A 26,258-nucleotide genomic window follows, 5' to 3' on the forward strand; every position below is an offset into this window, starting at 1 on the left:
AACACTTTTTATTTATTATATTGATAAGTATGAATTAATATCCAATTCACATAAGTGGCACATTGTTAATACCATAATTTAAGCAGAAATTTTGCTTAATGGTTGCCATTAATTTGATTTTAATTAATTTTTACAACGAAATGTTTTTAGAATGTTGTATTATTTTATTGTCGTTGGCCACTTTGGCTGGGGAGGGCGGGATATAAATAAAATTTATTATTATCATTAAATTGTTAATGCATGTTTAGTGTTTACAATAAAAATATTGGCACCATACTTCAGTTTTCAAAACGCTCTATTCTTTATTGTCAAACTCCTTAACATATTGTCTATCCTTAACATTTACTTCAAGGCTTCAAAGCACATACTGTACATTTCAATAATCCTTGAGGGTCAGCAAGGCACAAAAAATGGCACCCAGACTTTTTGAGGTGCTCACAGATGGAGAATCTAGGCACAAAATGCACCTGGCGCCCTGCTAATTTGGAACCCTGATGACACGGGATTAATAAAAACTTGATTTAAGATTATTCAACTTCTAGTTAACCACAGTGCAATATACTCCATCCCCCGAAAGAGTACCCAAGTAGCCATCACAAAAACTGGGAACAGCATGAGCTTAGCTATGTTCCGCCATCTTTACGCATGTTAATCTTGGCTGATAATGGAAAACAAACAAAATTTCAGCCTAGCAGAGCTGACCTGAGTAACAATATATATTATTTAGAGAACACACGCTTGGCTAAATTAAAGACTAAAAAATAAAGTTCACTTTTCAAAACCCTGGGTCATAAAACTCCCATTAAACAAGATGTTCAAAGAGGAGTAGCTAATGATATTGTAAGTTTCCAAAAATAGGGAAATATGGCCCTTATCTGTTAATACACCAATTTCTAAACCTACTGAAAGCAATATTCTATGAGTGGTTTATATTCTGCTCTTGAGTCTCCCGTTTCTGTAATTTTAATTACACAATAATAAATATTTTATGTTCTCTGTGCTAAAGGCAAAGCCTTTTGATTTTGTAACTAGTTAACACTACCCACACTCTAATTACCACAAGTGCAGTGTCTTGAGAGCAGCTTCCTTCACATGTGCATATACCCGCAAATAATAGTAATAAATAATAATAATAATAATAATAATAATAATAATAATAATAATAGTAACAACAATAATTTATTACTTGTACCCTGCCCATCTGACTGGGTTGCCTCAGCCACTCAATCCATTACATATAATAGTATTCTGGAGGGGTCTACAAGCACTTGGCCCAATTTATCTAAGTTTCCATAGCACTCTCTCTACCCTGGGGGTGGGGACCCTTTTCAGCTTGAGGGCCGCCTTCCCTTAGTGTGCAACCTTTTGGGGAGCCAGGGATGAAGAGCAAAAAGTGAATGGGACCAGAAGCAAAAGTGAACGGAGCAATAGATGTGGCTCCTGCCTTTGTACAGGAGTCTACATTCCAGCCGTGCAAAAGTCAGCGCTTTCTATAAACACATACTTCATCAGACAAGAAAGAGGCAAGCTTAACATGCCACAAAGCAGGTGTAGCCTGAGTTGGGGGAAAGGGCCAGATAGAGAAGTCTGGTCTGGAAGGTCACATCTGGCCCCCGTAAGGTTCCCTTACCTGTGATCTATTCCATTTAATGACAGTTGCAAAGACCACAGCATTACACAGAGCTCAATAAGAAGAGACAGCTACAGTAGACAGAGGTTGGGGGTGGGCAGCGTAGACATGCTGAGTAAGTTGTCCTTAAGGCTGCCATGCACTTCCGTAGCCTGCTGGCACAGCTGAGACACTGTTAAGAGATTACAGAGCCTCACAGTGACACTAAGCACATGGCAGGTAATCATTCATTTATCAGCTTCTATCAGAACAGGGCCTTTGATGGCATAAGTGTCAGAACAAGACCTACGCTCATTCGATCATCATCACCGAATGGCATGTTCATCTAAACCAGAACAGTGTTCGATAGACCAAAAGAACAACTTAGTTTCTCTAAGATGAGCCTAAAGCACTGAGGGCAGCTATCTTTAAATTCCAGCCAACCTTACATGGTGTGGTAAGAAGAAAAACGAACACGTTCTGCTCCCCACTGATCACCATGGTCACTTTTGTGTAAAATAGGTGCATCTAAATTAAAATTAAAAGCTCTCAGTTCAGTGGAGAGGCAGAAAAACTTCAGATTAAGTCCCAACCCAGTACATAAGCACCAAGCAGATACAAATTTCCAGTCACAAACAACCACTTGGCAGAAATAAATGGTGTCCCCCTAAATAACATTCTGCCTCTACTTTGTTTCTATCAATGAAGTAGTAAGGATGGTCTATAGCAGTAATTTATGAAATTTGAACCTTACTGTTCCCAAAAATGATTCCCTTGTCATGAAGATGATGGTGTACTTGCCTTTCCATTAGATTTACTGCCTATTGACTATATGGTTCAATTCTTATAATAAATAAGATACAAGAATATTAAATAATTCATTTCCTTCTTCCTCCCTCCCATTTTAGTTATTTCAGCTGTTTTATTTCCTCTGTTCATTTTTGCAAAATATCTCTAGGTTTTCCATGGCTATACAGGGCTATCCTTGCCTGCCTCCCACTTAAGTCAGACTTTTATCCTGTGATCTGACCACAAAGATCCCCAGAAAGGACCGCATTAATCTGGCAACCACAAACCTAAAACTGGAAATGCTTGGGCAGGAGGACGAAGTGGGGAAATTAACATGGTGCCTAAATGCTAAGTGTTGGTGACTGGCAGGTTTTTCAAGGGAGAGTTTTTCAGAATAGGAAAATGTCTGTCTCTGGTGAGGTAGCAGCCACCACCTCACCTCTAAAGCCAACACAAACACACACACACACACACACACACACACACACACACAGAGAGAGAGAGAGAGAGAGAGAGAGAGAGAGAGAGAGAGAGAGAGAGAGCGCACAGAACATCCTATCCATTGGGTATGTTCACATCATATGGCAGCAAGAAGTCCTTATACCAGTCCCTGAACTTTTTGGGCATTCTGGCTCAAAACCAGCACCCTGCATTGTGCTAAGCACTCATAAGACAGCTAACATATTTTGAAACCACTAAAGCTTTCTAACACCAGAGTTGGGGGTATCAGTCTTTCTCCTGCATTTCTAAAATGAATTTATGAGGAAGAAGACAGAGAGCAGAAACCTCTTCTGAGTCCAAATGCCATTTGGCTACTACTCTCCAAAATGTGTCTCCTCTGCGGCCGCTCCAACTGATCACTATCGGATCAGTTTTTAAGAATTGGTCCCTGTGTGTTTGGAATCCAATCTTTCCTCCTGCCTGTTCATTCCTGTTTACTAAGAGTGAAAGCCTGTGGGGGCAGAGATGGTTCCCCCCCCCATTTATTTAAACCATTTATATACCACTCTTCCCCTTTTAAAGAAAATTCCATCAGGGCAATATATAAGAAAACAGTAGAAAAAAGTGCACTGAAATCCAAAGTTAAAATAACATTAATTTTTTTATTAAAAACCCCCACCAAATTATAACAGTAACAATAATCCATGGTAGCAAAACAAGTTCTTAAAAATCCATCACCAGAAGTTGGGTATTATTTTTTTATTAACCCCTCCCCCAGCAATGTCTGGGTGAAGATGTGAATCTTTAATAGTCACTGAAACACTGTCGTGGATACAGGCAAGGGGTTAAATCTCTGTCCAGCACTTTTAGAACTGTTTTGGCACTCGATCACAAATAAAGCAGAAAAACAGGGATGCAGTTATGAGGTCTAGGTGGAATTGCAGGTACGTACTTCATTGTCTCCGATCTTATCCTTCCTCCCCATCACATTTTGCCATCAGAAATTTGTCATTTTAACTGCCTGGCCCATGGCATTCATTCCGTCATTCCACCCAGTTCCATGTGGCCGTGCCCAGTCTCTGTAACCTTCTCCCTACAATCCTGCCTGTACATTAAGTGTCTATGGAGATTTCCCTTTCACGTCTCCACCACCACTCCCAAAGACGCAACTCCGCTGTAGCCTTTTGCCGTCGCTTAATGGCCCCCGTGAGACACAGGATTTTGTTCTCAATTAGCATTGCTGCTGCACTCCTTCCTTAAAATGTACATCACACCCCACTTGCTCGCCCCCATCACTGAAGTTCAACAAACAGTCTTCTGTTTGCTCCAGGCTCTGCATAACCCTCAGCCTGCAAAGGAAGGTGGGACTTACAGACCCAAAAGCAAAATGTGGATGCATGGAGCCTGACCTACGAGCGAGCGAGCCTACACAACATCCTCACCCCCAGCACAATGCAAAAGTTAATCAGGAGTCCCAATGGACAGGTGTCTGTGTTTTTCCTGCCGTGAGTGTTAAACACACAGTTTGTTTTATCCTAGAATGTGTTGATTTGCTCAAGAGGCATAGATTTCTAAAAGTAGGCAAAACAGTTGCTTTCATACCGACAGCTGTAAACAGCAACTGCTCTCCAAGGGTACTGGGGGGCAGGAGGGGGCAGGATTCCCAGAGAATCCTATTTAGTCTTCCGTTTAGTTTTGCATTTGTGCCAATATACAAGGCAAAAGGAGCAGAAGAGGTTTAGATTTTCCATTTGACTCCTGCGTGTGTGTTTTTAAAAATGGTATTGCATTTAACTAATAGGGGCAGAGAAAGCCAGGCACCAGGTTGACACATAATTATAGAATTGTAGAACTGGAAGGGACAAGGCTCAACTAGTCCAACCCCCTGCAATGCAGGAATCTTTTGCCCAACATGGGGCTCAAACCCACGACCCTGAGATTAAGAGTCGCATGCTCTACCAACTGAGCTAGCCATCTGAGTCTTGCCCTCCCGGACAGCCAGCACAACTACTATAGGACCTTCCCAAACTAGACTGGGATGGGGGGTATCCCCAAGGCAGTCATAGGACCAAGACGTTTACAGGCATATCAGCTGGATCCTTAAACCAGCAGATAACACCAACTTGCCTTTTCCAAATGATTGCATTTGACAAGACTGGACTGACAGCTCTCAGGTGAGAGGGATATGCTACTACAGTGGTACCTCGGGTTACATCCGCTTCAGGTTACATATGCTTCAGGTTACAGACTCCACTAACCCAGAAATAGTGCTTCAGGTTAAGAACTTTGCTTCAGGATGAGAACAGAAATCATGCTCCGCCGGCACGGCAGCAGCAGGAGGCCCCATTAGCTAAAGTGGTGCTTCAGGTTAAGTACAGTTTCAGGTTAAGTACAGACCTCCGGAACGAATTAAGTACTTAACCCAAGGTACCACTGTAGTTCCAGCCAAGGGCCAGTCAGGTATTAAGGAACAGTAATGGACTAGATGAGGGCAATAAATTGAAACTCAATCCTGAGGAGGCAGAGATGTGCTGGGGGGTGCTTCAACCAGTCCTGGGTGATACCTGCATTCTCCCTAGAGCAGGAGAGACCTCCAGATGTTGCAGGCTGTAACCCTATCATCCACTATCACTCCCAACACCTGTCACAATGAATGGGGGCCTGGTAGGGAGTTGAAGTTCAACAGGGCTACAGGCGAGCCACCTGGCACAAAGGATCAGGTGCTGAGTCTGGAAGCGCTATCAGATCTATCTTTATCACCTGTGGCTACCTCGGAACAGTTTCTATTGAAGGTGCAAAATACAGTGGTACCTCGGGTTACAGATGCTTCAGGTTACAGACACTTCAGGTTACAGACTCCGCTAACCCAGAAATAGTAGTTGGGGTTAAGAACTTTGCTTCAGGATAAGAACAGAAATTGTGCTCTGGCGGTGCGGCAGCAGCGGGAGCCCCCATTAGCTAAAGTGGTGCTTCAGGTTAAGAACAGTTTCAGGTTAAGAACGGACCTCCAGAACGAATTAAGTTCTTAACCAGAGGTACCACTGTATACAAGTTTAGGAAACAAGCAGCAAACAGCATCATGCAACATGCGGGTGCATTTTCTATTGTAAATAACTGTCTTGAAAGTTGCAGTCCTCCCCCTCACTCAGAACATCTGCCCATGTTGTGTGATGCCAATATTACTGCTTCTATACTCAGCGAGAGTGTTCCTGACTAACCCATCGTCTCTTGTTGCACTTCCAATGAAAATAAGTTTTACTACTGTTTATGCTTGCTTTGCTCTGTAGACAAAACAGAGGAGCAGCTGGAAACCTATCTGGGGAGGTGCCTCTTTGAACAGAAAAGGCTAAACTGCATTCCAGCTTCAAAAGTTCTGCTGTCCTGGAAGACTTACAAGGGGGAGGAGAGGATATTTCAACACTTTTAAAGGTTACTTTGTAAGATTTAATTTGTGTTCTAGCATGCACTTGCACTGATGAAGTTACTAATAACAGGCTGCAGAGTGTACGAGCATTGCAGCCTAACACCCACCAGCGATTAGGTAGCGTTTATTACATGTATATATTGCCTCCCATTAAAAGAAGTCTGGAATCAATTCATCACCAAGAAAGAAAAAATCCATGATAAACTCACATAAACAGATTTAAAAAAACAGATTAAAACAGCACAACATCGTATCATTTGTGCTTCACAAATTCTTGGGGAACTGCAAATGGAGGGAGAATGGAGGGAGAAAGGTTGTTTTCTGCTGCTCCAGAGAAGCGGACACGGAGCAATGGATCCAAACTACATGAAAGAAGATTCCACCTAAACTTTAGGAAGAACTTCCTGACAGTAAGAGCTGTTTGACAGTGGAATTTGCTGCCAAGGAGTGTGGTGGAGTCTCCTTCTTTGGAGGTCTTTAAGCAGAGGCTTGACAACCATATGTCAGGAGTGCTCTGATGGTGTTTCCTGCTTGGCAGGCAGTTGGACTCGATGGCCCTTGTGGTCTCTTCCAACTCTATGATTCTATGATTCTATTTGCCTGGATCCAAAATGATGGCAAGGTTGGTGCCAGGCAGGCCTCCCTGAGGAGAAATTTCTATAAGCAGGGGGCTACTACAGAAAAGACCCATTCCCATACTTCCACCCTCCGGACCTCCCTTGTGGTGGCACACAATGAAAGGCCTCGGATTATGATCTCAGGACCCAGGCAGGCCGGGCTCTTGAGGACTGCATTTTGGTCAATCATTTGAGACTGAGTTTTATAGTTCCTTTTTTTGTACCTAGTAAACACTGGTGGCACACCACACAAATACTATGGTTAGCCGTTATTTATATTTTTAAAAGAAACAGTGCAATTGGGATTCTTAGTTATTGCAGGGTTAGCCTTTTTTTAAAGAGAGGGAGAGCACACGTGCAGCATAGTAACAAATTCACATCTCTAGTTCACAGATAAGAAATTCCGTAAAACTGTTAATAGCACCGAGAAATTACATTAAGGCAACAGTGAACATTTATTTCCATATTACTCATTCACACAGTCATAAGCCCTACCGTTTGATGTTCAAGCTGGAAAAAAGTATGAATGCCCTTCCCTGACCACCAAAAGGTCCTGTTCCATGACAAATTAAATCCTTAAGGAGCACCTATCTGTATACTGAAACAAGCTATGCTTAGTATACATGGCAAACAAGCTATGCTTAGTAAAGTGGCAAATGTCAAAAAGTTCTTTACCTCAGCGAAGTGGGAGGTCGGAGTGGAGAATTTCTGTGAGAATATGTACAAGGTCCAATTGGGCAATATAAAATGGCCAAGATGGCTACAGCACGACTGATTTAGAACAAAGCTTGTTTTTCTAGCGTGATCACTCAAAACAGGAATGATAGTACATTCATTTCCAAATATGAGGCATTTGGAAGAGGAGTAGGAATCAAAAGTTTGGTTCCCTTCCCAACCTCAATGACTCACACTTAATCATCAACCTTACCCTTTACTCATCTGGAAATTAATTATAGTACAAGTGATTACACAGAAACATTGGCAGGCCTCACTAGATGACTGGCAAAAATAAGGACACTTTCTACTTCGACTACTATGCCTGTTTGCCCTTCAGGAACCAGCACACCTTGGCTTAGCAACATCACATAGGATCTTCAACTTTAAATTTCGTATCTTCCAGCTTCACCCAGAGGCACACTTACTTGGAAGTAAGCTCAATTAAACCAGTGTGGTGTAGTGGTTTGAGTGCTGAGCTGGGATCTGGGAGAGCAGGGTTCAAATTCCCACTCACTTAGTGAGCTCACTTGATGACTTTGGGTCATGCCCTGTTCTCACACTAACCTTCTTCACAGGGTTATTGTGATGATAAAACAGGGGGAGGGGTACAACATACTCTACCTCTTGGGGGGGGGGAGTGGGATAAGTGTAGTACAGAAAATAAATACATACAATGGGAGTTTGTTCCAAGTAAAAATGCATCAGTTTGCACTGTGACTTTCTGAACACGTGCTTTCCAAGAAAGTCCCATTGTGAATAGTAATGACTACCTTAAGCTCCAATTGGGTTGGATCTAAACTTATAGTGCAATCCTCCACATTTACTCAGATGTCCCACTGTGTTCAATGAGGACTTTCTTTCAGATAAACATAAACAGGACAGCATTATAATTTAGACTTGTGATGTTTCTTTGTTTGTTTGTTTGGCTGTAAACTGCTGTGGGTAAAATGCTCTTGGGTAAAATAAAGCAACTAACAAATTTAATAAATAATGATGACTAAACCTCATTGAGTTCAAAGGGTCCTTTCCTAAGCATGACCATTCAACCCACTGATTTGTGTGGGACCAAAATGCAACTACAGCGGTACCTTGGTTCTCAAACGTAATCCGTTCTGGGAGTCCTTTCGACTCCCCAAACCATTTGAAAACCAAGGCGTGGCTTCTGATTGGCTGCAGGAGCTTTCTGCATTCAATCGGACGTTTGGCTTCCGAAAAACATTCGCAAACCAGAACACTCACTTCCGGGTTTGCAGCATTCGGGAGCTGATTTGTTTGGGAGCCAAGCCGTCCGAGTACCGAGATCCCACTGTAATTTGCTCTAGGTCAAACCCAGTCACTTCAGTCTCCCCATCATAATTTCATACTTCTGTATGGTCCTTACTTTAAAACAGGAAAAAACCAATATGGTGCCCTCCTGATATCGCTGGACTACAGTTCCCATCAGCCCTAATTCTTATCCTTGGTTGATTGTCAAGGATGATGACAGGTGTAGTCCAACATCACCTGGAGGACACCACACCGCCCACCACTACTTTGAAATGAAGTAGACTAAGTGGAAATGAGGAAAACATCTTACTCTAAACCCATCATTCCATGCTGTCAAGACAAAATCCTCTATTGCCAGGGCCTACCAGAAGAAGGCCATCAGAACAGTAGTTCTTAGCACACTAGGAATCAGAAGGAATGCCATCTTCTTCAGGAGGCAGCAACACAGTCTGTGTATGGGAACAGTACCAGAATTCTTGACAGGATCTTATGCTCCAGACAATGGAGGAACAAGACACTTTGATGGGGGGTGATAAAAAAAGCCAAATGAACTTCTCCCATAGCAATTAACACCTACCATCAGGAAGATGCCTTATGCAAGCCATTACATTAGGCTGTCACAGAGGAAGGGGAGAGAAGGGATGCAGGACCCATCATCAGCTCTGCTCCCCGCTCCATCAACTGTTGCCTGGCAACAGCCATTATATCAGGCAGCCACAGAGGAGGGAAGATATACAGGACCACCCCACAGCTGAGGAAACAGCAACTTTTCCTCTCCTTGAACCCCTTAACCCAAGCTGATTATTAGAATTTATAACTAAAAACTCATCCCCTTGTTTGCCTTCTTCCTCCACCCTCCTCCTCTTCAACCCATTTTCCTTTTGTGTCATGGCATTCTACAGTGTACAGGGACTGGTCTTTTTTCCCTGGTCTGTAAGCTGCTCTAGGAGGCTTGTTGGGTTGAAGAGTTGGATAAATAATTATTTGATTAAATACATAAGCCTTTATTATCATTATTTGATAATATGCCTAGCACAGAGAAGGTCTGAGGCTCAGTTGGTGGGGTGTCCAGGTCAGGTAGTGAGTGATGGGAAAGACTGCCTGATACCTTGCAGAGCCAATGCCAGTCAAAGTAGACACAATGGGCTGGATGAAGAAATAGCCCATACTTTATAGCAGATGTGGGGAAACTCTGGCCCTCCAAATATTGCGGAACTACCCATCAGCCTTGGCCACACTTGTTAGGGCTGCTAGGAGTTATAGTTCAAAGGTTCCCAACATTAGAGGATTTCCATATGTTTCCAGGATTTGGGCAAAAGCACCATTATGTTTTTTCAGTGTTTCCATTCCTTTCAAATGGGGCTTGCATAGGATAATGTCCTGATGGATTGTGACTCACAAGTGACCCCAGCCTGCCAGTCTTCACAGCACCCAAGTCTCTCATTCAAGATGGCCAACTCACCTTGCCTCATGTCAGGGCTCCCTTTGCATTTCAACCCTCACTCATTTGCAACAACCCACACTCCTTTGTGGCACGCTTACGCACACATTTTTATCACCAACTCTTTAACCTCTGCTGAAACTCTAGATGGAATAAACTTTGGGAGATTTTATTTAAAGGATGTGAATAATTTAAGACCATAAAACATGAGGAAGTGCCTAGGAATAATGGAAGATGATGCATCACTTTGTGAATTAGCTAGAGGATTGTTTGCAGAGCTTGCACCAACTTCAGAACACATCAAGTTTTCTAACTGCCACTAAACTATAAACAGACCTTGGGAGTTCATATGTCATGAGAGTTTTTAAAGTTTGGAATGCAAACACAATTGTGGAGCCCTTCCTCACCATGGTAGGTATAGGAGTCAAACATGCAGAACAGGAACAGAGAACCTATAGTCCTCCAAATGCTGTTGGACTACAGTTTCCATCAGCCCCAGCCATTATGGATTATGATCAAGAAACGAGGTTATCACATTGCTGCCACTAGAGCAGTGTTTCCCAACCTTGGGTCTCCAGCTGCTTTTGGACTACAACTCCCATCATCCCTTGCTAGCAAGACCAATGGTCAGGGATGATGGGAATTGTAGTCCAACAGCAGCTGGAGACCCACGGTTGGGAAACACTGCACTAGAGTACAGATAGCCAGTGCAGATGCCCAGTGATGCCTTCAAAGTTAGACTCTGATTAATGCTTTAGCCAAACCTAATCAGCTTAGCATGGCTTTCCTTCACCCCTCCCTTGGTTGCCAGTCAGCAATGGGGACCCATAAGAAAATGAACACCCTTCTCCATGCAGAGAGAACTAGATCTAACTTAAAGGAAAAACAACTCCAATATCACAGGAAGAAGGCAAGTCATTTTTTGGGTGAAGGGGAGACAATGCAGCCCCCCATCCCCTGGCCAAAAAAAAACAGAAGAAGTGTGCATGCACATGAAAGCTCACACCAATAACAAGCTTAGTTGGTCTCTAAGGTGCTACTGGAAGGAATTTTTGTGTGTGTTTCAAACCAGGGATCATCTATGATAGGATAAGGGATGAGATGCCGACTGCACTCATTTTTCACAGACAGCTCATTTGAAAATGAACTGTCACAGATGTACCCTTAATGAACTGCTCTCTTTCAAACTAGCGATAAAACAGTCATTGATACCGAAGGAGGAAAGATCTCGAGTCATACTAAACACAAACGTTGATTTGTTGTTAGGAAGGAAATCTACTGAATGTAGGCTTAGATTAAAATTTTAGTATCTTTTGAAGTCTCTTGCTCACTAGTGCACTACAGTCCCTTCCATACTGCTGCACACAGTCCAAGGAGACCTGACCTATGAAAGGGCTCCCCCCCCCCATGAAATTAATGTGTTGGATTCAAAAGTGATGCGTTTTTAATGTTGTCGGGGGGAATTGGTAAAGAGAGTTACCTACAAGAATGCGTACCGAAAAAGCCAAGACTTCTACGCTAACATAGTATTCCCTTACATGTTCTCTACATCTCTTACATCATGGGTCAGCAGAAGATAGCCTATGGGCAATAACCAGATTCCCTTAGAGCACCGAGTGCTGGGCTAGATTGGTCTTGGCCTGATCCCAAGCCCAAGCCATGTTTTGAAAGCAACAGTACAGGTAGAAGCAAGGATGCTGGCAGTCACTCCCTTATCGGATTACATAATACCTGTTCTGCAAGGGCTATACGGATAACAAATTTGCTTCTAGGCACAGTTCAAAGTGCCTAGAATGATGACTTTTAAAGGCCTTGATGATGGTTCAGGTCCCAAATAGCTTAGGGACCTACTCCTCCTATACCAGCAGTTGATGGGAAGCCTTTTAGACCTGGCGGGTTACGTCTTTATATCCGCCTATCCCTGCAGGCCGAATTTGACAGGTAGGTGGAACCACCTTTTTCCTCAATCATATGACTTCATAAGGGGACAGCAATGACTTTCAAGCACCATGCAGGGCTTGCAATGAGCCCTGTGCTGTGCTTTGAAGCACTACTGTTCAGCAGGCTTGCCTTCAGCTCCCCACCCATGGTACACAGGCAGGGAGTTCTGCAAAGAATTGCTGCGCAAGTGAGTTCCGTGTGAGGAACTTGCACAGCCAGGCCAGGCGCGTCCCACACCTGATTTGTTTAAAACATTTTTACCCTGCCTTTCAAACCTTCATTCATAGTCACTGCAAACAGAATATTTATTCAGTGAATACCCTCCAAGATGGTCTAGCCATACATGCTTCTTTTAAAAGCATGGAGCCAACTGTAAGAGGATAGTACTGTACACCCTCATAAAATGTGAGAAAAAGGCTGGAAGTTGTTGCCCCATCCCCCAAATTCTAATGTTCATTATTTGTACAGTGGCCTGGATAAACCTATACCCCATTCATGAACATACACATCCCATAAGAGTCAGGGATTCACAAGTTTTAAAGTAGTATTACCAATAACAGCAGTCATTCATGTACTGAGGTTGATCTGTTTACAAGTGTCACATTATTCTAACCCGACTGAAACTAGAATTGAATATGACCCTAAGTTTACATTTGATCTAATTAGTAGATTTTCCTTAGGCAAACTGCAAACACTGAAGCAAATAATGCATCTGCCCAGCATGAGAGAGAGAGAGAGAGAGAGAGAGAGAGAGAGAGAGAGAGAGAGAGAGAGGGAGAAATGGCAAATGCTTCCTTAAGTCTTTACTTATACTTATACTAATTAGCTCTTAATGAGACTTGTTGCAGGAGGATCCAACATATTACCCAATCTCCTGCAGCCAGGTGAGACAATACTCAACTGAAAACTGCTACGCAAACCAAGTCATCTTCATAGAATTGTAATTCGCCACCAATCTGATTAATATAATTAAATGGCTATGCTGTTTAGCCATGTCTAAAAAAATCGAGGACCAAAATGATGAATTGTGACTTGTATTTTAAGAGACAGGAATTCCCCTAAGGACTTCTGCTCACAGATGGAATATCATCTACCATCATCCTTGAGCCTAGAACAAGTCCACACAAGCGGCTCAGTTTCTGGACACTATTTTGCAGCTACGTAATGGCACAGAAGCACCACCTTATTATACAGAAAATCCACTGTTGGCTACACATACTTACACGGATCTAGCTTCCACCCAGAGCACACCACAAAATCAGCTGTCTCCCCCACGCTCCTGGTTGCATACCATAAGGTCGTGAATATAAGCCGCACTTTGACTTTTCACAGTGGGAATTTTGGGGGAAAGTGATGTTTATATTCAGGCCAATATGGTAATAATCCATACAACAGGATATATATATCACAAGCAAAAAGGAGCATAGAGAAGGTCACAAATTCATTCCCCAGCATTTCCATGTAGGGCTGGGAGATCTACTTGTCTGAAACCCTGGAGAACCACTGCAAGACAGCATGGATGATATTGAGTAAGATGGTCAAATGGTCTGGCTGAATATCAGGCTGGGCAGTGTAGAAAAACTGATCAAGACACCCACTTCTCTCTATCTATGTCCATCACAGAAGTAGCAGCTAAGGTTCTCTATTCTAAAGCAGCCTGGTTATAAAATAAATTACCTCACTCCATTTCATCTAGACATGTTTTTATCTCTCTCTTTTCACAGCAGTGAAGCCTACAAAACAAGATTTGGAAATTTTAAAGACAGATTTGCAATAATTCAGCTGTGCAATCTTCCCCCCATTAGTCAAATCCTAAAATCCCCGCAGTATTTGCATTAGCTTCCTTTTATTTATATTCAGTTCCTCATGCCTTCTCTGCATCCAGCAGCTGACACACACTTTTAATTTCCTCCATGCTTTGAACCTCACTGGCTCCTTTCAAGTCTCTTCCACCATCGTCCCCTTTTCATTCCTCTCAGATAAAGTGCTGATTACCTAGAAGGCTTATCTGACCCAGAGGGCTAGGGGAGGCTACTATCTAGAATTCTGTTTGGCTGCTGCTGCTTGCGTCACTGCACATGGTAGCCAGAAGCTTACTTTCCAGTACAATACAATATTGGCAGCTTCAGCTTCGGCAGTCGGAGGAAAGACAGAAATAGGATTCAAATCCAGAAGATTTGGACGTAGTAGCCCTTTGTCTTTTACAGTGATTAAATTTAGACTTTCACAATGAGAACTGGCAGCCTGGTTTAAGCCACACTTGTCCAAGCACACACACAGAAAAGCAGGATGTCAAATGGCTCTTTCAAGGTTAGGCGTCGCCAGAAGATCTGCATGTGCTCTGATCAAGAGGCAGTTGAGAGACAAAACCTGTTCCATATCCACTCAGCAGTATGGAGGTGGCGACAGAAGACAAGCCAGTCCCTTTCTATAGGATGCACTCCGCGCTTTCTTTCTCTTAAAGGCGTGTCGTGATTTTGAGAGCTCCAAGGCAGGGAAAGGAAATTACAGCTCTCCAGATGTTGTTGAGGATACAACTCCGAACATCCCTGACCGCTGGCCATGCTTGCTAAGGCTGATGGAGTCCCACAGGCACCTCATCCCTGCTTGAAGCTTTCATACGTGGAAATTCTTTTGGTAGATTAAGCCAAGAAGTAGAACTAGGATCGCCCAGTGAACTCCACTGACGTGCAAGGATTCAACTGTGGACCTCCATGATACAAACCCAAACAGTCTAACCACTAAAGCACATGTTATGGTTGTTGGCTTTCATTCTTGTAGGTATACTGGGTGTGGTTTTTTAAAGTGAAGTGGCAGCAAAGCATTTTTCAAAAAAATTAAGCAAACACATCTACAGTGGTACCTCGGGTTAAGTACTTAATTCGTTCTGGAGGTCTGTTCTTAACCTGAAACTGTTCTTAACCTGAAGCACCACTTTAGCTAATGGGGCGTCCTGCTGCTGCTGTGCCGCCGGAGCACGATTTCTGTTCTCATCCTGAAGCAAAGTTCTTAACCTGAAGCACTATTTCTGGGTTAGCGGAGTCTGTAACCTGAAGCATATGTAACCCAAGGCACCACTGTATTCTTTAACTATGCATCTCCCTCATGCCTCCTTTTTTTTAGTCATGCATCTTGAGCTGCTACGACTTGCTTTCCACAGAGAAGGAAGTTGGGACAAGAACTTGCAGTTCAACAAGCACTGGAAACTCAGTTTGAATCCGATGCAAACACCAACTGCAGAGATTTCTTTCCCAGCCCCCAGCTTGTATGCACACAGGCACACACACACACACATAGCCCTACATTGCCCTGTGTGTTACATTCTCTAATCCTGGGGCAGCAGGACCATAGACATTGACACTACTAGCAAATTCAATCCCCTAGAAAAGTAATCTCTACACTAGTCCAACTGCAGAGCAGATGGCTTTGTACAACTGCTGGTATAACTCTGTCTTACACTAAAAATCAAATCAGTATTATCAACTTGTTTATCACTTTATACTGAATTGGGCTAAATCCACATAAAAGCAGAAAAATTAGGTATTAACCTAAAAAAAAAACCCCCACAAGTTCTTCCTTCTACACCTTAGCATGGGGAAATACCTTTTCACCCCTCATTCACCCCCAGCTGTTGACATTCAGTTCTGTTTTAAAAGCAGGTTATGTGAGCTTATATGAGCGAATGCTAGTTATAATTTTTTTTTGGGGGGGGGACGTATCCACACTGGGGTAAACATATTTACAAGCTACTGTATTTGAAAAAAAGCACAGTGCTGGACAGGTTTGCCACAACAAGAATGACACACAAACACATACACAAACACCAACCAACAGGTCAAAACATGTGCTGCAGTTACAACACCACAGTATGTGTCATATTTCCCATGAGTAAAAGCAACCTCGCCTTTTTCAAGCATTTGTATCAGCAGCTTTCTTTGGGTGGAGCAAGAAAACTCTGAAGCAGGAGGTGGAAGGGGGGGGCAAGGAAACTGCTTAACTCTTACGGTTGTGCAAAGGCAGGCCAAACCTTTAGCTGCTGGCAGTGCCAAGACGTAAAACCTGTTCTCCTCAAGCACTTCATGTGCAAATGCCAATGTGGTCTAAACAGGAACAACATGCCAAATCATATTCAGGCTACATCTTGCTTGGTAAACGAAGAGGAAGACAGCTTTTATGGGGAATTATGGGGGAAACCACTATGAAGGTTCATATAATATTACAAATGTGCGTACATTTGCAAGGATGGTTTGCCCTCAAGGCCTATTGCTGACACAGCCGTACCCCTCTAGGATTCCCACACATCCTAAATTAGATCCAAGTTAAACTAAAGTGGAAAAAATGTGCAGCAAATTCCAAGCAATCCTGAGAGGGATCCATGCTAAGGTCATATGGTAGGCACATCAGCAGCATGAAATAAGTGCTCCCCAAGCTTTTAGTTGATGGATTCGTTAGAAGTTATGAAACCTAATGCAAGAATTGTGGTCTCCCGAGGATTTATAGAAGCAACAGAAAAGGTGGGGGGGCGACAAATGGTGCAAAGCAATAGCTATCCCAAGAGTCCCAATGCATTGTGAGCTCTTCCTCAGGAGAGTCATGCTTAGTTATAGAAGATTCGGAGCATCATTGCAAAAAGCCCGTTAGCTGTAGAATGGCACACAAGCTATGCATCTGTATGTCACTGTATAGCTTGAACAGAGAGTCTAGCACCTTTCTTGCTTGGAACTAATGCTTAACTATCTGAGGCAAGGTGACCTACTCTAAGTTTTGTTTTCCCTTTTTATGCAAACTGCTTTGAGCGCAATTTGAATCATGAGTGAAGGGCCCAATTAGCGTTGGTGCATTGCCAAGACCTTGGCACGATATGCACTAGAGCCAATTAGATAACCAAATAAATAATATATTTGTGGGAAATGTGGTATATAAATAAATTGACTAAGACTATAGCCCCTCCTACCACTACTGCACAGGACAGAACAACAGGAATTATATTCAAAATGCATTTCCCCACTTCTATCAATACTAATAGCACTTTTCGTAAGCCTTCCATGTCTTTACAACAGACATGGAAGGTAGGTTAATATTATCCCCATATTACCGGGGGTGGAGGGTTTGGGAAGGGGGTAGAAGAGGCCAAGAAATAGGATTTTACTTAGAACCCAGTGAAGTCACAGCAGAAGTGATCCGGGACATTCCCACTATAGGCTCAGTCACTTGATCCTTGTAGTATGTCAGATGCAGAGTTTCCTACAGAAGTTCCCCTTTAGATGTTATCAACAAGTGCCACAAGCTGATTTTTTATTTTTGGGGGTGGGCGAACACAAACACCAAGCTGGCAGCCCTGATGAGTAACATGTGAAGCCACTCGAGAGTCAGAACTTCCTTTTAGAATATATCACATAGTGTACAGCCTCTAAAACACGGCTAGTCCATGTTTTTCCTGTATCTAAAGAACAAAATATTGAAGACTCAGTGGGAAGCAGAAAATACTTTGCTGCCTATCCTCACTTGGCACCAGGTGGTGATGTGGGGGAAGCAGAAAGTTTGGTCACATTAAGGGAGAAAGAGCATTTAATTAATAAACACACATTTGATTTTTTTCCAACTACTGATGACAGCAGATTGATGTGTTTAAGCATAGATCTGACCCAAAAATCTAGAAAGGTGGATTCCTTCTTCATAAAAAAGTGCACGATTACAGAATGACTTCCTGCTTATTTCCCACAGGTAGAAAAGAAATTTTCCAAAAATCTTAATATTGAGCTTATCTGCACACTGTTTCTTTTCCAACTCTCATCCCACTCCTTGATCAGTAAGAGTGGGTTTTTTTTATTTTGTGCTTTAAAATATCATGCATTTAATATTTTATGCACTCCAGGCTTCCTAAAGTGCATTGTTATATGCAACTGCATAAAAACACACATATTATATACATGCTTCTGTATATAATTTTATATATACTTAGGCTTTTTAGAAAATTGACAATGCACAAGCAGCTTGGGTATAAGTGGTTACTTGTTGCAAAGAGGTGGTCCAAAGCTTGATTGGGTCAGAACTGCTAATTGTGTTTCTAAATCCATTCAAAGCAGATTCCTCCTCCCACCCTACCCCACAGCCTGTCTCTACAGACACTTTTCTTCTAGCCAAGCACACATTGCTACTAGAGTTCAGCTGAGGAGAAAAACACCACAGGAGGACAAACTGTGATGAGGCAGGCAGGCATAGGTTCTGCACTCATCCACGTACTCCATTTGCTGCTCAAACATGAATCCCCAACACCCTTCATTCTGGGCGAATGGGGGAGGTAAGTGTTTAAGCACATAGAGCTGCCATAGTCACAACTAATTTGGGCCTTAACTTTTCAATGAAAAATGTTACTTGGATGCAGAGAAATATTCCAAGTAAAGGCAACATGGAGAACATTCAGATAGCGATACCAAACCACTCCCAAATTCAGTGCATGCCATAATAATAAAAAATGGGAATGAGAGGGAGAGAAATCTACTGTACAGTCATACCTCGGGTTGAAGTAGCTTCGGGATAAATATTTTCGGGTTGCGCGCTGCAACAACCAGGAAGTAACTGAGCGCGTTACTTCCGGGTTTCGCCGCTCGCGCATGCACAGTCAAAATGACGTCACGCACATGCGCAGAAGCGACAAATCGCGACCCACGCATGTGCAGACACGTGGACGTGGGTTGCGTTTGCTTCTGGATGCGAACGGGGCTCGGAACAGATCCCATTCACATCCAGAGTTACCACTGAGTATACTTATCACCACATAACTTTGCATGGAGAAGCTAGGAAGGGTAGTTAATGCTGGAGGCAAGCCTAAGGAAAGGTCCTTGGGACGAAGCAGCGTGAAGCCTAGATTGTAGCCAGGCAAACATATGCAGCATGCAACAGGTTCCACAGTACTTTTATCTAGATTTTTTTAAAATAGTGAAGTTGCTGTAGCCTTTTGCTAAATATTATCCCCACAGAAATGTATGAAAATAATCAGTGGGGACAGTGGCTGCAAACCTATGAGCACCTAGCGTAGGACTGCCATTCAACTTAGTGGGACGCACTCCCAAGTAGACACACACAAAGGATTGTGCTGTTTAAGCCCTTTAGAAGTTACAAAGATCATTTAGACGGGTAGAAATGCATTTGAAGCACGCACACATACACAAGGCTAGTAGATAGACTGGAAAAAAGGAGTAACAAATAAGATTCTTTTCCTGAGTAACGTAAAGGCCCCATCAGAACTATGTATTTAAAAGCAGTATCAAGCCACTTTAAACAGGCATGGCTTCCTGCAAAGAATCATGAGGCCTGTATTTTGTTAAGGGTGCTGAGAATAGTTAGGAGACCCCCCCCCCATTCCCCTCACAGTGTTACATTTCTCAGTGTAGTTTAATAGTCAATCCCTTTCCCTAGGGAACATTGGAAACTGCAGTTCTGGGAGGGGAATAAGGGTCCTCCTAACAGTTCCCAAAATTGTCTGGGAGAAACCATACCTGTTTAAAGTGGTTTAAAGTAGTGCAGATGGGGGCCTTAGACACAGGTTCTCTTTCATGGAGCCTAAATATTTCACTCCAGAATGTATTAATTATATGAAATAAACAGGTCAGCCCATTTTGAGGAGAACCAGCGTATCCTTTTTAAAAAATAATGCTTTACTTTTCCTAGCTGCATACCTGCAGCTCCCTCCTCTCAGAAATTTATTGTTTCAGCAATCTAGCACCATGCCAGGAACACAATTCATTTGGTCTTGGTATGAATTACACACCAAATATTAAATAAACAGTGTCCACAGAGAATTCGCTTGCATTATTAAATTACATGAAGTAATTTATAAGTGTGTGCGGCGTGCGCATGCATACACAAGCGTGAGACTGGGGTGGTTTTTCCCCACCCCCACCCCTTCCCTTCCCTTCCCTTCTTTCACAAATTCAGGATTTCACATTACTACAGTAAACAAGCCAAACAAGTCTCACTTCAAAAGTCATTTCGCTGCATTCATTTCGACATATTTGAAGTGGGGGGGGGAGGCATCACACCACACCGCTCCCACCCATCAGAAAAAAAAACCCTGAGAGAAGTCTGATGTAATATACTCTCTCTTTCTACTTCCAGTTTTCTCAGTGGCTTTTAAACTGCACACAAACACATACAAATTGAAACAAAAAAAAATCCTTCCAGTAGCACCTTAAAGACCAACTAAGTCAGTTCTTGGTATGAGCTTTCGTGTGCATGCACACTTCTTCAGATACATACAAATTGAGATATGATCAGAACCCCAAAGGCAAACTAATGGAGAGAGAGAGAGAGAGAGAGAGAGAAGATATATATATATATATATGAGGGGAAGCAGTCTGAAGGTAAACAGGCAGGGCTCTTGCTAAACCCATGAACCATTTCTCCCCCACCCAGCCAGCCACTTCTGCCTCCAGACGTTCACAGAAACACAGGGAGGGCTGTAGAGGAAGATACCCTTACAGACACACCCTCAGATCGGAGCAGACGGAATAGCCACCGTCCATTAAACCCCCCACCCCAGGCGCTTCAAGGGATACACAGCCCCGAGGTGGAGCTGGGTGGGTGGAAGAGAGGAAGCCCTCGTTTGGTTCAAAAGTTTAAAGGGAAACGCCGAGGGATTGGACTGGGGGAGGGTCGGGGTGGAGGGGAGAAGAGGGCGACACCATGTCTCGCAGCCTGGGCTGGGCGCTACAATGTGCCCGGAGAGGCTTGCCCAGTGTCTGGGCTGGGTGCTTCTCTCCCCTTCGCAACAGCCCTTGCCCACTTCCTGTGTGTGTGCGTGTTTGTGTGTGTGTGTGTGTGTGTGTGTGTGTGTGTGTGTCTAGGGGAGGTCCTCCCCCTCCTCTTCCCCCTGCCGTGAAGGCGAAGGGAGGCGACTGGCTTCCCCCTCCGCCGCCCCCCCAGGAAAGGCAAGCGAGGTCTCCCCGCCGGCGCTGCCTTCCCTCCTACCTACCTGGATGTAGTTGTTCTCGCAGTAGTCGGCGACCCTGGTGAGGTTCTGGTAGCTCTCGAGCAAAGCCCGCTTGCCAGAAGGGATTTCCTCCTCTAGTAACATCTGCAGCTCTGCCATTTTCCACCCCTCCGCATCGCTTCCTCTTGCATTAAAGAGACAGCGGGAGCTCCGCAAGCTCTCCAGCCAGCCCGCCTGGTATTGTGGGATTCCTCCTCCTTCTCCTCGCCTCGCTCTCGCCACAGAGACTTCGCTTCCCCCCGCCTCCCACCCACACCGAGCCGCTCTCGCCCGTCCCTCGCCTGCCTCCTTTTTCGCCCGCCTTCCTTCTCAGCCGCCGTCCCCCTCCCCCCCCCGCCCCGCAGGAAAAGGCGACCGCAAGGCACGCCGGGAGATGTAGTCACGGCTCTTTCTTGCCTCCCTCCCTTCCTCTTTCCCGCTTTGCTCGGTCTATATTAGTAATAGGACGCGGCCGCCGTCATCTCCTTGCGCTCCGGCAGTGGCTTCGTTTCCCTGGGATCCGCGCGGGCGAACCCGGCAGGGTTTCCCAGGGATGGGAGAGTGACTTGGAAGGGATCCTGAGGGTCATCCAGTCGGACCAGTCCAACCCGCTGCAATGCAGGAATACGCAGCTGTCCCGTGCGGGGATTGAACCTGCAAACCTCGGCATTATCAGCACCGCGCTCTAACCGATTTAAGCTGCCCTTGAGAGGCAGAAAGCTTTGAGTGCTGACATGCGCGTGCCGGAAATACTGTGGTTCCCCCCCCCCAAGCCTAGGAAAATATAAATATTAGCCTCCAGCCCCATCCCCCCACAAACTGGACACCCGTCAGGAATTCTTCAGCTGTGGTTCCTGCAGTGCAGGTTGGGATAGATGACCCTCTGGGTCTCTTCCGACTCTGTGATTCTGTTGTGAACCGCCCTGAGATCTACGGATGAAGAGAGATACACAAATTTAATAAATAAGAATAATGATGCTTCTATATAGAGAAGATATATATATATATATGATTGGGACACAGGTGGCGCTGTGGGTTAAACCACAGAGCCTAGGACTTGCCGATTAGAAGGTTGGCGGTTCGAATCCCCGCGACAGGGTGAGCTCCTGTTGCTTGGTCCCAGCTCCTGCCAACCTAGCAGTTCAAAAGCACGTCAAAGTGCAAGTAGATAAATAGGTACCAGTCTGGCAGGAAGGTAAACGGCATTTCTGTGCGCTGCTCTGGTTTGTCAGAAGCGGCTTAGTCATGCTGGCCACATGACCCGGAAGCTGTCTGCGGACAAACACCGGCTCCCTCGGTCAATAAAGCAAGATGAGTGCCGCAACCCCAGAGTCGTCCATGACTGGACCTAATGGTCAGGGGTCCCTTTACCTTTACCTTTAGTCCTTATGATTACAGGGGGGGAAACAGCAACGTGTATGATGTAGACAGCCAGGTGCACCCACCCAAACCTCCAAAAGTGAAGTTTCCACAGTACACAAGCGGGTTGGGCAGGACTATGCAGCCATAGTTGCAATTCATACAGAATTTGATGGGCCTAAGCCTCCTGACATCAGTGGGCTTTCAGGACATCTCATTCTGCAACAGAGATGGGAGTACAGCTAAATAAAAATATTTGGGACCTATGAGATAGCTTTACCCTACATGTGCCCAGTCAACCACTTTGATCAGCAGTTGGCACTACTATAGGTGCCACATAATATCGGCTCTATGTTTGTGCAAACTCGGTTGTTTGGTGTGGCAACACCCACACTTTGGAACTCCCTGCCTATTGAAATCAAGCAGGTGCCTTCACTACAGTGGTACCTCAGGTTAAGTACAGTGCTTAATGTGTTCCGGAGGTCCGTACTTAACCTGAAACCGTTCTTAACCTGAAGCACCACTTTAGCTAATAGGACCTGCCCCGCCGCCGGAGCCCAATTTCTGTTCTTATCCTGAAGCAAAGTTCTTAACCTGAAGCACTATTTCTGAGTTAACGGAGTGTATAACCTGAAGCGTATGTAACCTGAAGTGTATGTAACTCGAGGTACCACTGTATACTCTTTTCAGTGACATTCCTGTTCAGACAAGCCTACTCATATGCTTAGGAAGTTGAGGTAATTTTAGTCTGTTTAGTAGTTTAACATGTAAGTTTAAAAGTAGAATTGTAATTTTTTCTTGCTTTTACTGGTTTATCTTTTGTAAACCACTCTGTTGTTATTATTTTTTACAATCAAAAAGTGTACAAATTTTATGAAACAACTACCGGTATATACATGTATGTATATGATCTCTGCAGTGGTTTCCAGGCTCGCCCCGCCCCCAGCCACTTGAAAATTGCTGAGAGTCTTGGCAGGTCACAATTTTGCTACTGGTTGTAGCAATTGTAATGCACTGGGCTAGATGCTGTGTGATTTTTAATTGTATTTCTATTTCTACTATTTTTTATAGTGGGTGTCATTGTATTGCCATCTAAATTCCATAGAATTCAAACTGTAATACAATAAAATGCAATATAAAGATAAAAGAATCAATAGAAATGCAATTAAATAATCAATATGAATATTTATTACAGGCACACCGTGGATCACCTGAAAGACACTGTGGATGTACTGCAGAAGGCTAGTATGTGAGAAGGGCAGAAATAATAGTACGAATATGTTATCTTCGTGAAAGAGGAAAGCACTGAGGATTCTGACACTCACATCATTATAGGACTTTATAGCAAAGCATCTCCCTTCTCCATAGCTGGCACAAATGAATTTTAGGATGGAAGCCTTGATTATGAAACCTCACCATCTGCTTTGCTTATGGCTTCATGCTGATTGATTTTCATATGGAAAGAACATCAAAGGGATTGTGACAGGACATTCCGTTTCAAGGCAGTCCCAGAATCCTCTGCCGCTGCTTCTTTTCCTGCAGAAGTCTTTAGCAAGAATGCCAATTAGTGCCAACTGCAAAGATGATAATAATGTGTAACATAGAGCTCAATGTACCCTCCTTAAACGTGGCAGTCCTAAAACCAGGAATATCATTTCAAATTGTAGCTGGTAGGTGCCACAGCACCTACTTTAGGGATGGGTGAACAACCTTACTTCCTTCAGATTCACATTTTTCTGATCTTAAGTTTGGTTTTCCACATTTTCACATCAGCCTTGGTTTGTATCTTTTTGGGGGCGGGGGAGGGAAGTTCTAATAAAAATCCAGCAGCATTTTAATGCAAAATTCTCCTAACGTTTGTTTGCAATTTTTTCATTTTTTTTCAATTTTTGCAAAGCTATTTCTCCTACTGTAGTACAGTCTAGTTACAGGTAGGTAGCCGTGTTGGTCTACTGTAGACAAAACAAAATAAAAACATTCCTTCCAGTAGCACCTTAGAGACCAACTAAGTTTGTCACTGGTATGTGCTTTTGTGTGCATGCACACTTCTTCAGATATCTCTACTGGAAGGAATTTTTTTATCTAGTACAGTCTGCATGTTATTTTCACTAATAGATGCACTTATATATTGGAAAACTGCATTACAAAATTCAGACAAGTGTGACTTTGGAACCATGACTGTTTCTGTTCACGTATTGTTTCAGGAAGTGTGACAACTAGGTGGATAAGGTAGGTACAGATTTTGGCAGTGTGCATCTTACCAGCTGCCCAGTAGTGCTGACCCTTAATGCTGACCCAGGGTAGGGGAACATTCAGCCACTCAGAATGTAAAACCAGTGGAATTTTAGAGATACAAATAAGAAGTCGTATCCAGCTATGTTCTGCTCAAAGTAGACCCATTGAAATGAATGGAACTAATTTACTTGTGTCCATTATTCATTACAGTGGGTCTGCTCTGATGATGAGTAACAGCAGATGCAGCCCAAAACTGACAACTTTTGGCTGGACCATGCAGCTTTGCATTTTAACGGTGGTTGGGATTAGCAATTATGATGCTTGCTTCCAAGTTGTAGAAAGCTTCATTGGTTGGGGAGGGGCCAGCCAGGGGGCAGGACGTTCTACGGGGCCTCCAAGGAGTCTGCCTGCCTCCTCCCACTCAGCCACCCTACAGCAGAGGGGGGAGGCCACGGGCGGACCGTTTGGGGCAATGTGGAGCCTGTGGGCACCCAAGCCTCTGCGTCACTCCCAGGAGAGATGCGTGGCTCGGGCGCGTTGCGGGCCCCGCATTGAGTGCCGCCCGGCATTTTGTCACACCCCCCCAGTGGTGACACCTGGGGCGAACCACCCTCACCGCACCCCCCCTTCCTCTGCCCCGATTGTGCCGCAGTTAAAAGCACCACTGTGGGGACTAATGGAAAAGTTGGCAGCCCTGCTAGATATAGGCACTCATGAAGCCTAAGCACACATGGCCTGAAACACAGGTATTGTCTATAGCTACACCCTGCTTTGCTTGACAGTTGAAACCACAAACTTTGGGGTGCTTCTAGATTACTGCCACTGAAATATAAAGTCTGGAAAACACAGCAGTAATTGAAAGGTGTGTTGATACCTGCAACTGAACTAATTAATTTCTTACACAGATCAGTAAGATTTGATCTGAACACAAAAGGAATACTAGAGAAATTTACAGGGGAATTAAATGGGAGTTCTCAATGCTTTATATTTTCACTCAAGATAGAGGGAATTTAGCTGAACGTTACTAGAATAATAAAGATATCTACATTTCAGTGCGTCCTCCAGTTAGAGTTCATAATAAACGAAGAATCAGTCTCTTCCCCTAATAATACAAATTGCAGTATAAGAGGGCATGAACAACAGATATGGCTCCAGTTTCACAACAATGAAGGTCACTTCCAGATGACCTGTTTATTGAGCGTTCATTCTGATTAGTTTGTGCAAAGTTTGCGGGGAGGTTAGATGAGATTGGCTATTTATTGAACATTCATTCTTATTTGCCTGGGGGAAGCTGATAGAATGTTGCATCTTTTCATCCGATAAATGCTGCAGAACAGGTATGTATTGGTAAGGCAATCAGTTCCGTCGTGTGTGTGTGTGTGTCTCCAGCCCCAGGGCTTTAGTGTACAGGGATTTTGGTTTTAGTTCAGTAAAAAGCTTCCGCTTAT

At 43.8% G+C, this 26,258-nt stretch overlaps 1 protein-coding gene and 1 long non-coding RNA gene across 11 annotated transcripts in view; one reads left to right on the forward strand and one right to left on the reverse strand.

Annotated features, from left to right (window-relative positions):
- ABI1 (abl interactor 1) overlaps positions 1-21,498 on the reverse strand; it is a 93,774-nt gene extending 72,276 nt beyond the window's left edge. For 2 of the 10 annotated variants that reach the window (XM_081882512.1, XM_081882510.1), the window contains exon 1: positions 21,220-21,497. In XM_081882512.1, coding sequence (XP_081738638.1) covers positions 21,220-21,336 — 117 coding nt within the window. In that variant the 5' untranslated portion in view covers positions 21,337-21,497. Of the gene's footprint in view, positions 1-21,219 lie in introns of all 10 variants that reach the window. The other 8 variants (XM_081882518.1, XM_081882517.1, XM_081882519.1 and 5 more) reach the window with 6 other exon arrangements.
- A 1,719-nt stretch (positions 21,499-23,217) lies between these two features.
- Positions 23,218-24,739, forward strand: LOC309353435. Its single transcript, XR_014161850.1, has 2 exons — positions 23,218-23,312; positions 23,771-24,739. It is a non-coding gene; the product is annotated as an uncharacterized lncRNA (long non-coding RNA).
- The last annotated feature ends 1,519 nt before the right edge of the window (positions 24,740-26,258 follow it).

Source organism: Podarcis melisellensis, assembly GCF_964234715.1.
Source record: "Podarcis melisellensis genome assembly, chromosome: 12".
In the NCBI taxonomy this organism is placed as follows: domain Eukaryota; kingdom Metazoa; phylum Chordata; class Lepidosauria; order Squamata; family Lacertidae; genus Podarcis; species Podarcis melisellensis.